At 42.7% G+C, this 17264-nt stretch overlaps 1 protein-coding gene across 1 annotated transcript in view; it reads left to right on the forward strand.

Moving 5' to 3' along the window:
* The first annotated feature begins 2279 nt into the window (after positions 1 to 2279).
* Positions 2280 to 17264, forward strand: part of LOC140200768 (protein diaphanous homolog 3-like) — a 560350-nt gene continuing 545365 nt past the window's right edge. Inside the window, exon 1 of the mRNA XM_072264370.1 lies at positions 2280 to 2629. Within this exon, the coding sequence (XP_072120471.1) occupies positions 2483 to 2629 (147 nt within the window). The 5' untranslated portion in view covers positions 2280 to 2482. The remainder of the gene's footprint in view (positions 2630 to 17264) is intronic.

The following is a 17264-nucleotide window of genomic DNA, read 5'->3' on the forward strand; positions in this document are numbered from 1 at the left end:
GGTTCCATAACACCAAGTTTTGGAATAGTTATTATTCCTGAATCAGGCTCCTGAACCAGCATGAATAATTTCACTCACCTCAACCCTGAACTGATTCCACAACCAATGGGCTTGCTTTCAAGGACTGTACAATTCATTTTCTCAGTGTTAAATATTTACATTTGCAGATTGTTTTTGTCAGTCTTTGTGCATAGTTTTTCATTTTACAGGACTGATGGGATTTGCCCCACGTTATTGAAGGATGCAAGGGATGAGATTGCTGGGGCATCTACAGTATCTTCGTGTCCCCCCCCCCCCCCCCCGACACAGGTGAGTCCCAGAGGACTGGCAAGTGGTTAATATACCTCTATTTAAGAAGGGAACAGGGGAAATCTTGGGTACTATAGACCAGTGAGTATCACATCAGTTTTAGGGAAATTGCTGGAAAAAAATGAAAGAGACAGGATATATGAGCATTTGGAAACCCTTGGCCTAATTAGGGGGAGACAGCATGACTTTGTGCAGGGTAGGTCATGTCTCACCAACTTGATTGAATTTTTTTTGACAAGGTGACAAGAGAGAATGATGAAAGTAGAGCAGTGGATGTTATCTAGGTGAATTTTAGTAAGGCGTTTGACAAAGTCCCTCATGGGAGGCATGGGATCTACAGCGAATTGTCTGTTTGGATTCAGGACTGGCTTGCTCATAAAAGACAAAGTAGTGGTTGAAGAGACTTATTCCTGTTGGAGGTCTGTACTTAGTAGCATTTGGCAGACGTCCGTGCTGGGACCTCTGCTGTTTGTGATGTACGTAAATGACCTGGATGAAAATGTAGATGGGTGGCTTAGTAAATTTGCAGATGACACGATGATTGGTGGAGTTGTGGATCATGAAGAAGACTGTCGAAGAATACAGCACAATATTAATCAGTTGCAGATATGGGCACAGAAATAGCAGATGTAGTTTAACCCAGATAAATGTGAGGTGTTGCACCTTTGTTAGGAGATAGTACATTGCTAAGGGCAGAGAGATCTTGGGATCTAAGTTCATAACTGCTTGAAAGTAGCTACACAGGTCAATAGGTTGTCTAGGAAGGCTTATGGAATGCTTGCTTTTATTAGTCAAGACATTGAGTTCAAAAGTCAAGAGGTTATTTTGCAACTTTATAAAACTCTGGTTAGGTGACATCTGGGATATTGCATATGATTCTGGTCACCCTACTACAAGAAGGATGTTGATGCTCTGGAGAGGGTATAGAAGAGGTTTACCAGGATGTGCTATCATGAGAGCCCGGGTAAACCTGGGCTATTTCTTCTGGAGGCTGAGGGAAGATCTGGTAGAGGCTATAAGATTGAGAGGCTCGGAGTGGACAGAGCATATCTGTTTCCCAAAGTTGAAATGTCTAATGCCAGAATGTATGCATTGGAGGTGAGATGGGTCAAAGAGTGATGTGAGGGGTAAGTTTTTCTTACTCAGTGGTGGTTGTCTGAAATGCATGCCTGGTACATGGTGGTAGAAGCAAATACATTAGAGGCATTTGGATTGGCACGTGGATGTAAGGAAGCTGAAGGGATATCCACTTTCTCTGGATAGGAGGGATTAGAGTTTGGATGTTTCTGATTTGCTTTATAGCCTATCAGCACAACACTGTGCTCTACTGTTTTGTTCCATGTACTGTGAATGGCCGCAATTAAAGTAGCCTCAAGGTTGAGGATGGTAACATGTAAGTACTTCGATAATAAATTTATTTTAAACTTTGACTTCCTGCATTGTGCAAGAGGAGCATGCACTGCCTGGGTTCCATTCTCACTGTCTACCAATGCAATAATAAAGAAAAGGAAACTTCCTTCGCCTCCTTGGCTGCAATACTTTGACCATTACTAGTAACATTATGCAATTCATATTTTTTTGAAAACTAATACCTCTTTCTCATCATAATGGTACAAACGAATCAATAATTTAACTTCCACCATATTCATGATGTACCTAAAACTTAATAATGGACAACTGTCGCACTCCAATCTCCTTGCATTTTAATTCAAAATTACATCAGAAGCAAGCAAATACCAAATCCCGTCAATATGAACCCGACATCCGAAATCAATCCAATTGAGGGATTGATTACCGGGTTAACCGAATGGTCAACAGAAGGAGAACCCGGCTGACGTCATAGCAAGAGTATCACGGTCTGCGCGGGACGCGTATTCTGTGATTGGTCCGTGGTCCAGTGATGTGATTGGTCCCTGCGTGCAGTGCTGGCGGGTTGTGAGTTCTCGATTTAAAAAAAACCGCGAACTTGGTGTCGATCGGGGAGTGCTGCTGATTAGATTTTTTTGGATTCAACTTCCAGGAGGTCTCGTGTTTCCGCTTGAGCTGGGTGAAACGGTTGAGCTTCGCGCGCCAGGTTTCGTTGATCCGACGGGAGTGGTCGTGTTAGTGAAGGCCGCTCGCCTCGCTTGTCCCGTATCCGTGTAGCTGCGGCCGCCGGGCGACTCGCGTCGACATGCACAGACACCAGGGGCAGCGATGCCTCTCTCCTCAGCGCGGCGACAGGTTCCAGCGGAAAAAGCTATTTGGAAATTCGGGCGCCTCCAACAGGGAGGCTGCCCTCTGGCCGCAACGCGAAGAAGCAGAAGGAAAAAACAAATTTGTAAGTGATTTTTAAAAAAATTGTGAGGGGCTGTATGTGGGCAATGTCAGTCCGATCAAGAAAATCTACTCCTAATATTCAACGCCCTGCATGCTAGTAGTTTTGTTTTACTTTACTGCTAAAAGATAATGTCCCCGTTGACATTGATGTCTACAGAACAAAACGTATTACTTTGAACAAATTCTGAGACGTTGATTGACGCACACAAAATGCATTTTGTGTGTTGTTCCAGGTTTCCAGCATCTGTATTAAGATGTTGCGCTTTCCTACCTTGATTATTCAGTGATGATCTTCCAAGATCATTGAATGCTGATCGTGATTTGTGGTCTTTTGGAAGTCGTGCACCTCTCTTGCCCCAAATTGAAATGGGAGGTGTAATTGCCCAACTCGCGTCTAATTACCGAATTCCTTCAGTACAGTCAGATAGTACATGCGATCTCTTGGCTCAATTTCAAAGACCCGCGAGTTGTCCCTTGTGTGTTAATCAACAAACATCCTCTCTTCAAAGATGTAATCACTGCAATCAGGAATCTTGATGTGCGCTTCTTACTACGGAATATATCATTATGGCAAGAATATGAAGAATATGTGACGTTTGTGCAGCGTGCAAACGTTGTCTCTGCTATCTTGTTATCATCAGATACTTTCATTGGCTGCTTTACATGTGTATACACTTCATTAATGTAAATATCTAATCTGTCATTCATGTAACAACTGCTCAACGCGGGCATGGTCAAGAAGTTCAGCGTTGTTCAAACCAAACAATAGAATGAGGAGGAAATATGACTGAAGTGACTTTGACTATGAATGATTGTTGGTGCTGGACAGGGTGGGGTTTGAGTATCTCAGGAAACTGCTGATAGCCTAGACGTCTCATACACAAGTCTCTGGAGTTTAGAAAATGGTGTGAAAACAAACAAAATTCAGTGAGTGGCAATTATGTGGGTGAAAACACTGTTAGTGAGAGATCGGAATGGCCAAATTGGAAGTTGATAGGAAGGAGACAGTAACTAAAATGATCACGCGATACAAAAATGGTGAGCAGAAGAGCATCTCTGAATGCACGACATGTCAAACCTTACAGTAGGTACCTAATAAAGTGGCCAGTGAGTGTATACTGAGACACTGTGAAAACCTTGTCTTGCATGTTGTTCATACTGACTGATTTCACAGTGCACCACTCGTGGACACAAGCAGAACAATTGTCTTATCCAGATAGAAAGCTCTGTATGGTGCATTGATAGAGCATTGACATTACAAATTACTTAGGCCTCCTGAGACAGTAGAAGTGTTGGTAAGTTATTTGGCCATGGCGTTGATGTGGTTGAACCAGGACAGGCATTGGTGACGTTCACTTCTATGAACTTGAAACTCACTGATGAGTGAAGTCACTGGAGAAAAGTACCATTACACTTTTGCGTGCTATTCACGGCTTTCTGTCATGCTTTCAGTGTCTTCTGTCTTTGTGTTTGCTGTGGGTGTGTTTCCATCAACCGTGGTCAGGTCTGGTGTGGCCAGCTGGTGTTCATCTCTTCAGTTCTCTGTAATGATATGGTTACTGGGTACACTTGATCTTCTGCTCTGTCTGTGGGAGCAACAAAAAGATGAGTTGTGTGGTTTAGCCTGAGTCTGGTGTTTCCACTGGCTGCCTCAGTGAGTCTGCACACAGACACAAGTATCACTTTTTAAAAGTACCTTCTGTAGTCCTGTACATCTGGGAGCAAACCCTGCCCTTTGACGCAGCACCGTCACCCTGACTTGGTCACCTGGCTGTGTGAGGATTATCTCCTTTTCCTCTGGTTCTCTCTGATCAGCAATGTGCTGCTGTTGTTTTGCTTGGCTCTTCAGCATTTTAAGTTGGTTACAAAGGTCTTTCACATACTGTATCATTCTATTCCTGAAAGCTCCAGGCTCCCTGCAACCTGTAATTACCCCTTAAGGGAGTGCATTGCTTGACCTATCAATAATTCTTAGGGAGTGAGACTCAGTGTACCGTTTGAGGTTGCTTGCTATCTTACCAAGATTCCCGGTAATACATCAACCGACATCTTCCCTGTCTTGGTTATAGCTTTGGCTAAGGTATTCTTGATTATTTAGTTCGTCCTTTATACCATTCCTGAACTCTGAGGGTGGTAGGCTATGTGGGACTGTTGTCAAATCCCTAAGTCAGCACATTTCCTTCACTTTCCCTGTGAAATGTGCTCCCTGAACAGAGTCCACCTGGACTGAGGTTCTCCACCTTGGGAGGATTTCCTAAACCAGAATCCATGCAACAATGCTGTCCCTTATGGGGAAAGCCTCTACTTACCGGGTGAAGTGATCCATAATTACTAGACAGTTGCTTTTCCCATCTTTTGGCAGGGGCCTTGTGAAGTCCATCTGGATGTTTTCCAGGGTCTCGGCTGTGGCTGCTTTGCCAGCTGCAGCTTTATGCCCTTACCAGGGTTATGCTGGGCACAAATGATGCAAGGGCAGCCTGGTACTCACGACATAATATAACTTCAATAGTATCTGCCTAATTCATGGTGTGGCCATCGTGACCCCTTCCTCCCCATGGGTCCAGCTCCCATCTGGTCCCTCCTTTGCTCCCTTTCTCCTTCTCTTCTGCCTCCACCTTTTCATATAATTTTACTAAACTGGCTTCAGTCTTTTCTTCCTGCACACTTACAATTCAAATTGCCTCTTGTTCGTCTGCTGCCCTCTTTGTACTGATGTCTGCCCACCCACTTCCTTTCTGCTCCTTACTCTCCCCTTTTTGGTGAGCTTTTACTGCCGTCGCTGTTGCAGTCTCGTAGTTTCCAGCAATTCTTCTATTAGGTGTCTGTGTTGAATACCTGTGCCTGTTGAGTTTGCAAATCCTTGGTGAGCCCATGTCATCAGATAATCATGCATCACCCCAAAGACGTACCAGCTACCTGCATACAGTACATTTGCTTGTCTGCCTTTACTGTAGTGCAGTCCTTCTATCAGGGCCATCAGTTCTGGCCCCTGAGCTGAACAACCCCCTCCCTGACGGTTCTCCTGAAGCTAATTCTTCACCTGTTTCCTTTACTACGATCCACCCAGTCCGTGGCTTCCTGTCTATGTATGCCTGAAATCCATCTATAAAAATTTCCTCTGCTTCCCCTTCCAGAGGTGTTTCCTTCACACCGATATCATCTTCTTGCTCTATTTCCATTTGGCACTCGTGAGCCTCCCCTCTGGGATCGTGCTTGAAGGATTCCTTCCAGTGACTCTAACTATCATTACTGTCTTGTCAGTAGCTGTCAGTATGTCAGTTTTTGTAGGATACCACTTATTGAGTTTATGCAGGCCCCCCCCCCCCCCACCTTCCATCTTAACTGGGTTTATCTTTACTCGACCACAGTCTGGGAACAGCTGACAAACTCATGGACACCATTGTGGCTCCAGTCCCTGATTGGAGCAGCTACAGATATGCTGACTATGTTGTGTAGTCTGGTTGTATATGTTCGCTACCCCTGACTTGTCCATATTATTTCTGTCTTTCCTGAATCGGTAATGGCCCCTGCTTCCCTTAGGAGTCTCTTCCAAGGATAGTATCATCATTATTTGGACAGACCCAGAAATACACTGGAAGCTGCACCCCACCAATTTTGAGTATCTGTGACCTGCTGCTTTCTGCTTTCACTGTTTTTCCTTCTACACTGGGCTGTCTGGTTGTTGGCAAGGGCAAGGTCAGTTATCGATACCGATGCCCCTGTATCAACTTGCATATTGCATTGGCGGTACCCTAACAATGCTGCTGTGTACAAACACAGGTCACCAGTGCCGGCAGTGGGGGCTGCCGCCACATCTTTTTCTGACCAAGAAGCTGTCTTCCCCAGCTCTATGATCTGATCGATAGTCAGATTGATCAGACTGGCCCCTGATGGGGTGAAAGGTTGTGTCTGCTGTGACTTTCACCTGCTTTTCTTTTTTTGACACTGCCTCTAACCATGTCCTGATGGGCCATAGCTGTAGATATCAACTCCTTTACCCTTCCACATCCATTCCAGCAGTTCCTTGCTACATACCCTGGCTGCCCGCACACAAAACAAACCCTCTGTGGTGTCACAGCAGCTGCATCCATTATAGCAATTCACGATTTTCGCACATACTTCCTGTGATCTATCACAGGCCCATGAAACTATCACAGAGTCAGTCGACCCCTCCACTATCACGAAATCTGAAACTTCCTGGTGGACTGAGCTCAGGCCTTGCTTCATTTTCAGGTAGAGGGGGCCTTCCGTCCCTGGATTATCCACCCATGAATGCTCATATGCTCGACATTTGTGTTCTGCATAATCCATGGCTGTCTCATCAGCTCTTTGAATCAATGCCATTATTTTTCCCCTGTTACTCTCACCTCCCTCCATCGCTGCCTCAGTTCCACTTTAAAAGAGCGATATCTTTCCTCATTACTGAAATTCTTGTAGTTGCCCATGTACCATCCCGCATCCCCGGGCCATACTGTCCCACATAATCCTCGGGCACTTCGCTCTGGGCAACGCTTGTAAATCTTCAGGTGAATCTGGTGAATTTCAACCATTTCCTCAAGTTTGTGCCAGAATTCTGAATTCCCACATGTGACCAAATGAGGGCAACTCTGACAAAATGCTTTGTTTCTCCCTGGGAGTGAAGGGCTTATGAATGGTTGTAATTGGGGTCAAGGACTGGCTCGGATCATTGGGGTTCTTGACCTGACATTGCCTGACTTCAATAGACTCCATCCTGACAGATATATCTGGGTAAAACCCCTCTTTGAAGTATTCCCACATACACAAAATATAAATGATGGGTACCAGTTGAACAGTACATACTATACTTAAAAACTGCGCAGTATATATTCCTCAATCTGTCACTTTTGTGCACTCAAGCTCATGCCTTTGCATCACACTCACAAAACGTGTATGCTGAAATGTAGCTCCCGTATTGAGTATGCATGCCTCCACTGGCATCCTGAACCTTCAATAACTACCCTTCGCTACTTGTGGCTCCGTCTCACTAAATTAAATTTTAATGAACTATCTGTTCAATGTATTTATGGAATGATCTATCTGGATGGCACACAACCAAAGGCTTCTCACCTGTGAGTTGCGGGATTTCAGCATACCACAGTGTCTCTCTGATGTCTAAATTTGCAGGAAGTGCACTCAGCTTTAGCTCCAGAGTGAAATGTCAAGGAACAGGAGGTGGAACTGGATGTACTCTGGACCATCCATGAGACTGAAAACATCAGAAGTGAGTCTTAGTTGAGCCAATAAAAAGGAGGGAGGTATAAGTGGAGTGGCCATTGTTTGAGTGGTCAAGCTTTGGCGAGAGCAGATGTAAGCTAAAGGTGTGGAGTCTTTCAGTCATTTAGTTGATTCTAGATTTAAGTTTAAGAAGTTAGAGCCAGAAGTGTAACAAGTGCAGACAGGATGATAGTTAAGGCAGTGGAATATAAGATGTATGATTGCAGGGTGCTAAATGGTCTCTCTGACAACTTCAGTTCCTGACTGGCAAGGTCAAGGAAATGGAGCTGGATGTACGCAGGACCATCTGGAGGCTGGAAACCATTGATGAGATGTTTATGGACATAGTCACAACCAGAGTGCAGGCTTCAAAGTAGATTGGTGACCTCCACAAAAAATAAGGGGAGTTAGTAATAAAGTTAGTCCAGGGTTCTCTTGTGTGTCCATTCCCTTCAGTAACAAGTATGCCCCTTGGATACTGCTGGGAGGTGGGATGACCCAGCAGGGCACAACAACAACAGCAGCAGCAGCAGCCAGGCCAGTAGCACTGATTCAGCTCTGAGGCTCAGCAGTAAAGGGAAAAGTCAGTCAGAGTGATTGTGATAGAAGACTCTATAGTTAGGGGAATGGACAGCAGATACTGTGGCTGCGAAAAATGTTGTCTTCCAGGTGCTAGGGTCCAGGATGTCTCAGAGTGGCTGCAGAAGATGGTCAAGAGGGAGAGTGAGTAGCCAGAGGTTGTGGTTCACGTTGGCACCAATGGCAGAGGTGGAAAGGGGGAAGAGGTCCTGTGCAGTGATTACAGTGAGTCAGTGAAGAGGCTGAAGAGCTGGACCTCCAGGGTGGTAATTTCTGAATTACTCCCAATACCATGTGTTAGTCAGGGTAGGAATAGCGTGATAATTCAGATGTCCAGTATCTTTACTATCTGAAGGAGTGGTGCAGGGGGCAGTCATTAGTGGGAGCTTGATATCCAAGAAAACACTTTATATCGATAAGACAGACAGAGAATGTGGGGATAGCACTTGGTAAAAAATAAATCAAATCATTAGGAAAGAGGTGACATAGGATTGAGAGATGTAAAACCTAGTGGGTAGAGTTAAGAAACTGCAAGGGTAAAAAGTCCCAGATCGGGAATTGTATACAGCCCTCTGAATAGTCACCAGCATGTGGGATACAAATTACAAATGGAGATAGTGTGGTCTCACCAATGTGTTAGCTACTACAACACAATTTCCCAACTTCTATATTCATTGCCCTGCCTAGTAAAGCCCAGTGTGCCAAAGGGCTTCTTCACGCCCGCATTTACTTGTGATGCTGCTTTTGGCAAATTATGCACTCAGACTTGCAAGTCCCTCTGTTGCATTACACTCCCCAGGCCCAACCATTCACAGTATGATTTCTACCCTGGTTTGATCTCCAAAAATGCAGCACCTCATTTATCTGGATTGAATGCCATTTGCCAATTCTCAGTTCACACATCCACCTGATTGAGTTTTTTTTTTTTGAATCCTTTTATGCTGTCTGCAACACTGCTTATTTTAGTACCATTTAATGCCTGCAAGAAAATTAGTCTCAGGGTAGTATATGGCGACATATACATACTTTTACTGCCCTACTCTCATGTATCCTCTTGGTTATAATCTCAAGATCCCAGTGATATAAGAACTTGAATCCCTGCCCCATGCACCAGCTCCTTAGCCATGCATGGATCTGAGCTATCTTTCCATTTCTACCCTCTCTGTGATGTGACTCTGGGATTAATCTTGAGATTCTTACTCTTGATGTCTTACTTTTTAAGATTCTCATCCCAACTCCCTAGATTCACTGTACAGGACCTCATACTTGTTCTGCTAGTGTCATTTGTAGCAACGTGCACAACAACCTCCAGGCTGCTTACCCTCATCCTTCCATTTGAGTACGTTTTGCAGCTGCATCCTTGGCTCTGGCACCTGGGAGGCAGGACATCACATTAATTTATCTTGTTTCCTTAGCTTCCATTATTTTCACATCATCCTAGCATCTGCTTTGTGGTTACAAAATCTTGCAACTGTCCCTTTTGTTATCGAGTCTCAAAACACCACAATCTTACCTGATGTCTCTCTAACCCATTGAGACTCAGCTGTTCTTAGTGCCACTAGCTTCTGCTGCTGTTCCCTGAAAGGTTCTTTCCCCTTCCTCCCCAAACACCACCCCAGCAATATCCAAAAGGGTATATTTGTTTCTGAGGGGGAATGGCTTTTGGCCTGCACTCTTTCCCTTACTTCATCTGGTGGACACACAACTACCTGTAGCCAGAACAACCTCACTAATGATGCTCACAGTGTCTCAGGTAATTTTAACTACACCCAAGTCCAGCTTCAGTTCCTTAATCAAGCCAGTCAGGAGCTGTACCTCAGCCCAATTCCCACAGGCATAGTATTCAGACATGCAGTCTCCCTGATCTCCCACATCCTGCTGGAGGACTATAGCATAGCCTTAGCTGATTGCTGAGTCTCACTTATTCTGAACAGCGAATTTTAAAAAGGATTTCCCACCATTTACTTCCTCCACTCAACTGCTTCTCCTCATGAGCCAAAGCCTCAGCAATTATTCCTCAAATACTGTTACTCCTGCCAATTGCCGCCTTTTGATGGGCTAACATATGAAGTGGATAGCCCAATCAAACCACATAGCTTTGCTTCAAGCCTTGAAGCGTGCAAGTTTGGGTCTCCTCTGTGAGTCATTCATATTTCTGCTGCTTCTCTTGCCTGGAATGTACCTGGTCTTCTAATTGTTATCTGGTAATTTTTCTCAACTGAACAAAATTAGAGTATGCAATTGCCAAAACATCATTCTTGCCACCAAGAATATGAACATTAAGATCGAAATACGATGTAAATTTATCAAAGTACATGTATATCACCTTATACAAATCTGAGATTCATTTTCTTGTGGGCATACTCAGTAAATCCGTGATCTGTAATAGTATCAATGAAAGAATGTACCCAACAGGGTAGACAAATACAAAAGACAGTAAACTATTCGAGTACACAAAGAAAAAGTAATAATAAATAGCAAGATGAAGCGTCATTTAAAGTGAGTCTGTAGGTTATGGGAACATTTTAGCGAAGGGGGTGAGTGAAATTGAGTGAATTTATGTCCTCTGGTTCAAGAGGCTGATGGTTGAGGGGCAATAACTACTTACGAGTCAAGGATGTAAAGTAGTTAAGCAGAAATGCATGAGTAATAGTTTGGAGAAGAAAGACTGATTTCCATTTTGTGTCCAGGAAAGTTTTAAAAATTAAATTCCATTAGGTTCCAGGAATCAGAGCACTTCTTTTATTTGGTGTGATGTGGTAGTTATTACTGAAGATGATCAATCTGGGGAGCTGAGTGTACCAAGCTAACATCGATGAAAAGATGAAAGAGCAGAGTAACACTGGTGTTTCAGTCAAAATTGAGCTTATTATCATATGCACAAGTGCAATGAAAGATTTTGCAGCTGCATCACATAAACAGCATTCACAAGAAAGCGATAAATTAAACGTAAATTGTGCACAACTTTTACAGGAATGCAATTAGAACAGACGAATGTCCATTTCAGTGCGAAGTGGTCAAAGTGCTGCTAAAATCGCGTGATTAGGCTTGTGCTGCTTGGTTGAAGAACTTAAGATTGGTATCATTTCTAAGATTTTAATGAGATGACAGAAGGCTGGGGAGAACTTGTGGTTAGAATTAAAGCACCAGCAAGCAATTTGCAGCATCTGTAATTAGCAACTGGACGTGGCGTAATAGTAAAAAAGTAGCTTGAGTGTGCAGCAACAGCAGTGCAGATTTGCTGGGAGATCTTAATTTAGCAAAGGCATTGAGCTGGACAGAAATGAGCTTAGGTTTTGCAAATACAGTGGATTCTGGTTAATTGGGACACAGCGACCAGTACATTTTAACTCAGTTAAGTGGCTGCCCAAATTAACTGAATTTTCATGGAAATAATTAAGGTTTTTAAAAAAAAAGACAAACTACCATTTAACTGAGTTACAAATTGTTCATTTAAGTAAAACACAGAACAGATTGGATCACTACCAACACTACTATTGGTTGTCTATCATATCTGACGATGACAGGAAATCTGTGTGGGAGAGTTTTTAAAGTGGAAAAGCTGTTGCACTAGGACTGTTCCACTTCTCGACCAGGGAAGTCTGGGTCCAGTGGTACGGGTAGATGTGACAAGTGGGATCTTCCCTGGTTGCAGTGGATGACCACAACTTTTATGCCTTGTCAGGCCCTTTGCTCTCCATGGAGTGTTACAGAATCAACCACCTTCCTGGCCATTGGATTTCACTGTAGGTCTCATCTGCCCAGTCTGCTGCAACTGACTTCACATGCTAGGACAGGCCTGTCCCTATCTCACTGGGGAATGAGACCTGCTGGCTACCATCATTTGGTTTAGTCTATCTGTTGAAGCAGTGTACTGGGGTGTGGCCACTGTCACCTGCAAACAGCCACTTGGAGCCACGGGTGAAAGGCTGAGTGTTAGGTGGGCGCAACAGTTAACATTGAAGATGGTGGTCGATATCTTCAAATTTGTCTATCGAAGTAGAAATCGGAGCACCCAAAAACACCTTCCTTAATTATGGTCTCCAACATCTTCCCAACCATTGAAGTCAAGCTAACTGGCTTATAATTTCCTTTCTTCTGCCTCCCTCCCTTCTTAAAGGTGGAATGATATTTGCAATTTTCCAGTCCTCCGGAACCATTCCAGAATCTAGTGTTTCTTGATAATTACTAATGCCTCCACAATCTCTTCAGCTACCTCTTTCAGAATCTTGGGCTGTAGTCCATCTGGTTCAGATGACTTATCTTACTTCAGTTTCCCAAGCACCTTCTCCTTAGTTATAGCATCTATGTTCCCTTCTGCTCCCTGACACTTGAATTTCTGGCATACTGCTAGTGGGTTCCATAGTGAAGACTGGCACCAAATGCTCAAGTTCTTTCCCCATTTCTTTGTCTCCCATTATGACCTCTCCTGCTCATTTTCCATCACACACACCCCAATACCCTACACCCCATTGTCTATAATATTCCTTATACTTATCCTAGAGGTCACAAATCTACTTTCTAAAGCCTGCACTCTGGTTTGACTGCCTCAATAAACATCTCACTTGAGGTTTTCGGCCTCCCAGATGGTCTTGCGTACATCCACTTCCTTGATTTTTGTCAGTTAGCAGCTAAGGGTGCACTTCCAGATGTAGTTATCAAGGAAACCATTCGGCGCCCTGCAATTCCACATTTTACAGGAGGGGCATTCCACTGCCATAGCTATCATCCTCTCTACATTTGTCACACCTTTAGTTCTAACTTCTTAAACTTAAGTTCTACAATCAACTAAATGACTCCAAAAGACTGAGCATCTTTAGCTTACACCTGTTAGCACCAAAGCCTGACCACTCTAATACTGGCCCACTCACACTGGCTGCTCCCACAATGGTGGCTCTGCTTACACCTCCCTTTTTATTGGCTCAAATAAGACTCACTCCTGACGAGACTTGCTGTTTTCAAATGGCTCCCACCCTCGCTCACTACTTCAAACAATGGCTATCTGAAAATCTGACAGCAATAGTTGTATCTTTGGCAAATAAATAGTGTTTGAGCTATGTCTAGCCCCACAGTCGTGGGTATAGAGAGAGTAGAGCAGTGGGCAAAGCACACATTCATGAGGTATGACTATGTTGATTCTCAGCGAGGAGAGGATGTTATTTCTGATCCATAATGACTACAATCTTCATTCAGGAAGTCAAGCATTTAGTTACAGAGGGAGGTACAAAGGCCGGGTTTTGAAGTTTGTTGATTAGAACTGAGTATGATTATGTTGAATACTAAGCTGTAATTGTCAAATCCAGAGTTGAGCCCCTAAGGTAGTTGGAAGTCATTGAACATCCTTCCAGCAGCTCCTGCAGCCAAGTTGGTGCCAAACGTTTTGCTTCATAAATTTTCGTTTGGACTACACTGGCATCTCAGGATCTCAATACCTTCTGCCCAGGCTTATGATGATGATCCTCCCAGACAGACAAATGGCGACCACCACAATTAGTAAACAGCAGTCTGATGTAGGTATTGCTATTGTCCATGTGATCCTAGGCTGAGTGGAGAGCCAGTGAAATTGTATGCACTGTAGATCTATTGGGCAAATTGCAATGGGTCCTGCAGCTTCCTCAGGCAGGAGTTGATTCTGGCCATAACTAACCCCTCAAAGCACTTTATCACAGCAGATGTGAGTGTAGCTGGGCGATAGTCATTGGGGCAGCTCATCCTGCTTACCTTGGACACTGGTATGATTGTCGCCTTTTAGGAACAGTTGGGAACCTCTGACTGGAGCAGTAAGAGATTGATGATGTTATTGAACACTCCTGCCATGTGGTTGTCACAGATTTTCAGAGCCCTACCAGATACACCAGGGTACGCCCTCTCAAAAGATATTCTGATGTTGGCCTCTGAGACAGATCACCTGGTTACTAGATGCTGCAGGTATTTACACAGGTGTAGTTTTATTCTCCCTTTCAAAGCGTGCATTAAATACTTCAAGCTTATCTGGGAGTGAAGTATTACAGCCATTTACGTTGTTAGGTTTTGCTTTGTAGGAAGTCATGGCTTGCAAGCCATGCCAGAGCTGATCTGGATCCAATTCCATCTCTAACTTCAATCAGATTTTGTTTCTCGCTCTTAAAACAGCCTTCCATAGGTTGTACCTAGGCATTTTGTATAGTTATGAATCACCAGTCTTCAATACCACAGATCTAGCCTTCAGCAGAGTATGAATCTCCTGGTTTATCCACAGCTTTTAGTTTGGGTATGTTCTCGAAGGCACACACACATCCACAGCGGTCGTAATGAAGTTGGTGGCGTATTCATTCAGATTTGAAGATGAATCTCTGAGTTGTATCCAGTCCACCAACTCAAAGCACTTCTCAAAGCTGTTAACCAAAGCTCATTTGATCAATGACAAATTAAACATTTTAAAAGACATACAAGTAAATAAATCTGTTAAAAGAAGAAATGTTAATCACTAGCATATTTCTAATCTAAAATCTAAGTCACAGCTTTGTACTTGGTTCCATGTCATAAAGCTTAGCTTTAGTAGAAAACATTCAGATAAACGTGATGCAACTATTGTTAGACTCAAAGTAATTAAAAGAAAAAAAACATCATGATTCTTCATTTTATTTAAATTTAGCTTATGACTTTTTTATATCAATAACAATAATAAGGAGAACGTGTTTTTTATGAAGCTGCTGCAAGCAGTTTACAGGATACTATATGCTTCATACTCACATGGACTTAAGCCATTAGATGATGCATCGAGGTGCAGTATATTTAGATTTCCTGCTTGGGATGTGAGGAAAAAAAACTGATGATGTGGATCAAGCCAAGAATGGATCAGTCATCATGTTACCAGAGAGCAGAGCAGCCTGAAGGAACCTGAAAATCTAAATAAACTGCTATGTTGAAACCTGAAGCAAAATCAGGAAATACTGAGATAATCAGCAGGTCAAGTAGCTTCTGTGGAAAGAGAAATGTTTAATGTTGTAGGTTCAAGGCTTTTCCCCGCAACTGGGAAAGAGGGGAAAAAAAAAACAAGCAAGCTTGATGTTGTAGAGAAGGTGGGGTGGAATGGATGAGGGAACAACAGAGAAGCCAAAAATGTTGACTTTGCAGAGACAGGTGTGGTATAAATTGGTCGTGTTTCACTAAGAATAATTAACTGCAAGTTTAATTTGTCAAATTAGAACAAAGCAAACTGTTAAAATATACCCTCCACACTGCCCCCCCCCCCCCACCAGCTTTTCAATTTCTTCAGTGGAAATCTTCAATGTTGTTCCAAAGTGAACAGGGACTTTGTTGATGACATTAATGTTAGGAAATTTACAAACAAAATAACTGTTCAAGTGTCTCTGGATTGATCCTGTAGGTGTTAACTTTGGATCAAACAGCATATGATCTTGCCTTTCAACCTACTGCAGAGTATAAAATTACAATCTGACAAAAAAAATAAAAACAACTTTCATTAAATGGCTATTTCTAATCAAGTCTTTTACTGATAGTGTAGTTGAATTAGTGACCTCTATGGAAGTTGTATTAACAAAGACAGCTTTCAAAGAAGCTACTGATCCGAAAGATATACACATGATATGTGTTCAATATCTTTACACTGTAAGTGTGAATGACTAAGGAATTTCAGAATGGTTGGCCAAATATGTAATTTATTGTAAATAGGTGTGAAATCTACTGAATGACTGAAAGCCATCCAGCAGAAACAGGTAGCCTGCGATGAATATTTTAAAAGCCATGATATTTAACACGTTGTAACACCAATACCAGAGGGCTCACCATCAATTTATGTCATATTACATCACAACCTAGCCTTAACACAATGCTAGTTGGTCATATCTGAAAGGCAATCTATATGTTAATCGATTTTCATGCTTTATGGGATGTAATGCATTTTTTTCCCTTAGGATGGGGTGGCTCTACTAACTATCTCACTGCGTGAATGCCAATAATTCAGATAAACTGAATGTTACCTCCATGTGGTTGTTTCCAAGTGGCTCTCCAAGCACACCAACCCCATTAACTGTACTCCTTACCCAATCTATTCCATTCACATCTGAAAAAACAAAAACTGCACAACCAACCTTGTTGAGGCATTTAAATGTGTTCCTTTTATATTTCAAAATTTTATCTATTTTATAGGAGTTAGACTTGCAGTATTACAACTTAGTTTGTTCTGACATGACTGCTTAACTCCAACTGTTAAATGGATTTTTATGGGAAAACTGATTTGCTTAATGTTGTTTCAGTTCAAACATCTCCCTGCAACACGTCTCTTGAGCTAAATGTACCAGATCAATTTCAAAAGATGAATGTGCAAATGGGAAGAGAGTCAATGTTTGTGATTTGAAAAATGATTAAGTGAAAACAGATTTTTTCTGCACAGGCTGAGATTGTGTTACTTAACAAGTCTTGTATGTACTTCATTATTCCCTCTGCAACTCTTTATAACCTGTTGTGACCACTCTTCCTCAAAGAAAGAAAGGTTAACCCAATTTCTCATATGTATATTGAAAAATAGAACTTGAAACATACAGTGAAATGCAATGCTTGCATCATATCAAATCAAATCAGCAAGGATAATGCCGGGGACAGCCCTTGAGTGTCACCATGCTTCCAGTGCCAATGTGGCATGCGGACAGTGGCAGGAATCGAACCGCAATCAGTGGTTTCTGGCACTGTAAAGTGAATGTGCTAACTGCTACACAAAATCAGCCTCATGTACAGTAACTTTTTTTTGCAATTATTTGTTCCCTAATTATTCAAAAATCTAGACACTTGCTTTCCTTCATTTACTGTTTACTGAAGAAAAA

Source organism: Mobula birostris, chromosome 7 (genome assembly GCF_030028105.1).
Source record: "Mobula birostris isolate sMobBir1 chromosome 7, sMobBir1.hap1, whole genome shotgun sequence".
NCBI lineage: Eukaryota > Metazoa > Chordata > Chondrichthyes > Myliobatiformes > Myliobatidae > Mobula > Mobula birostris.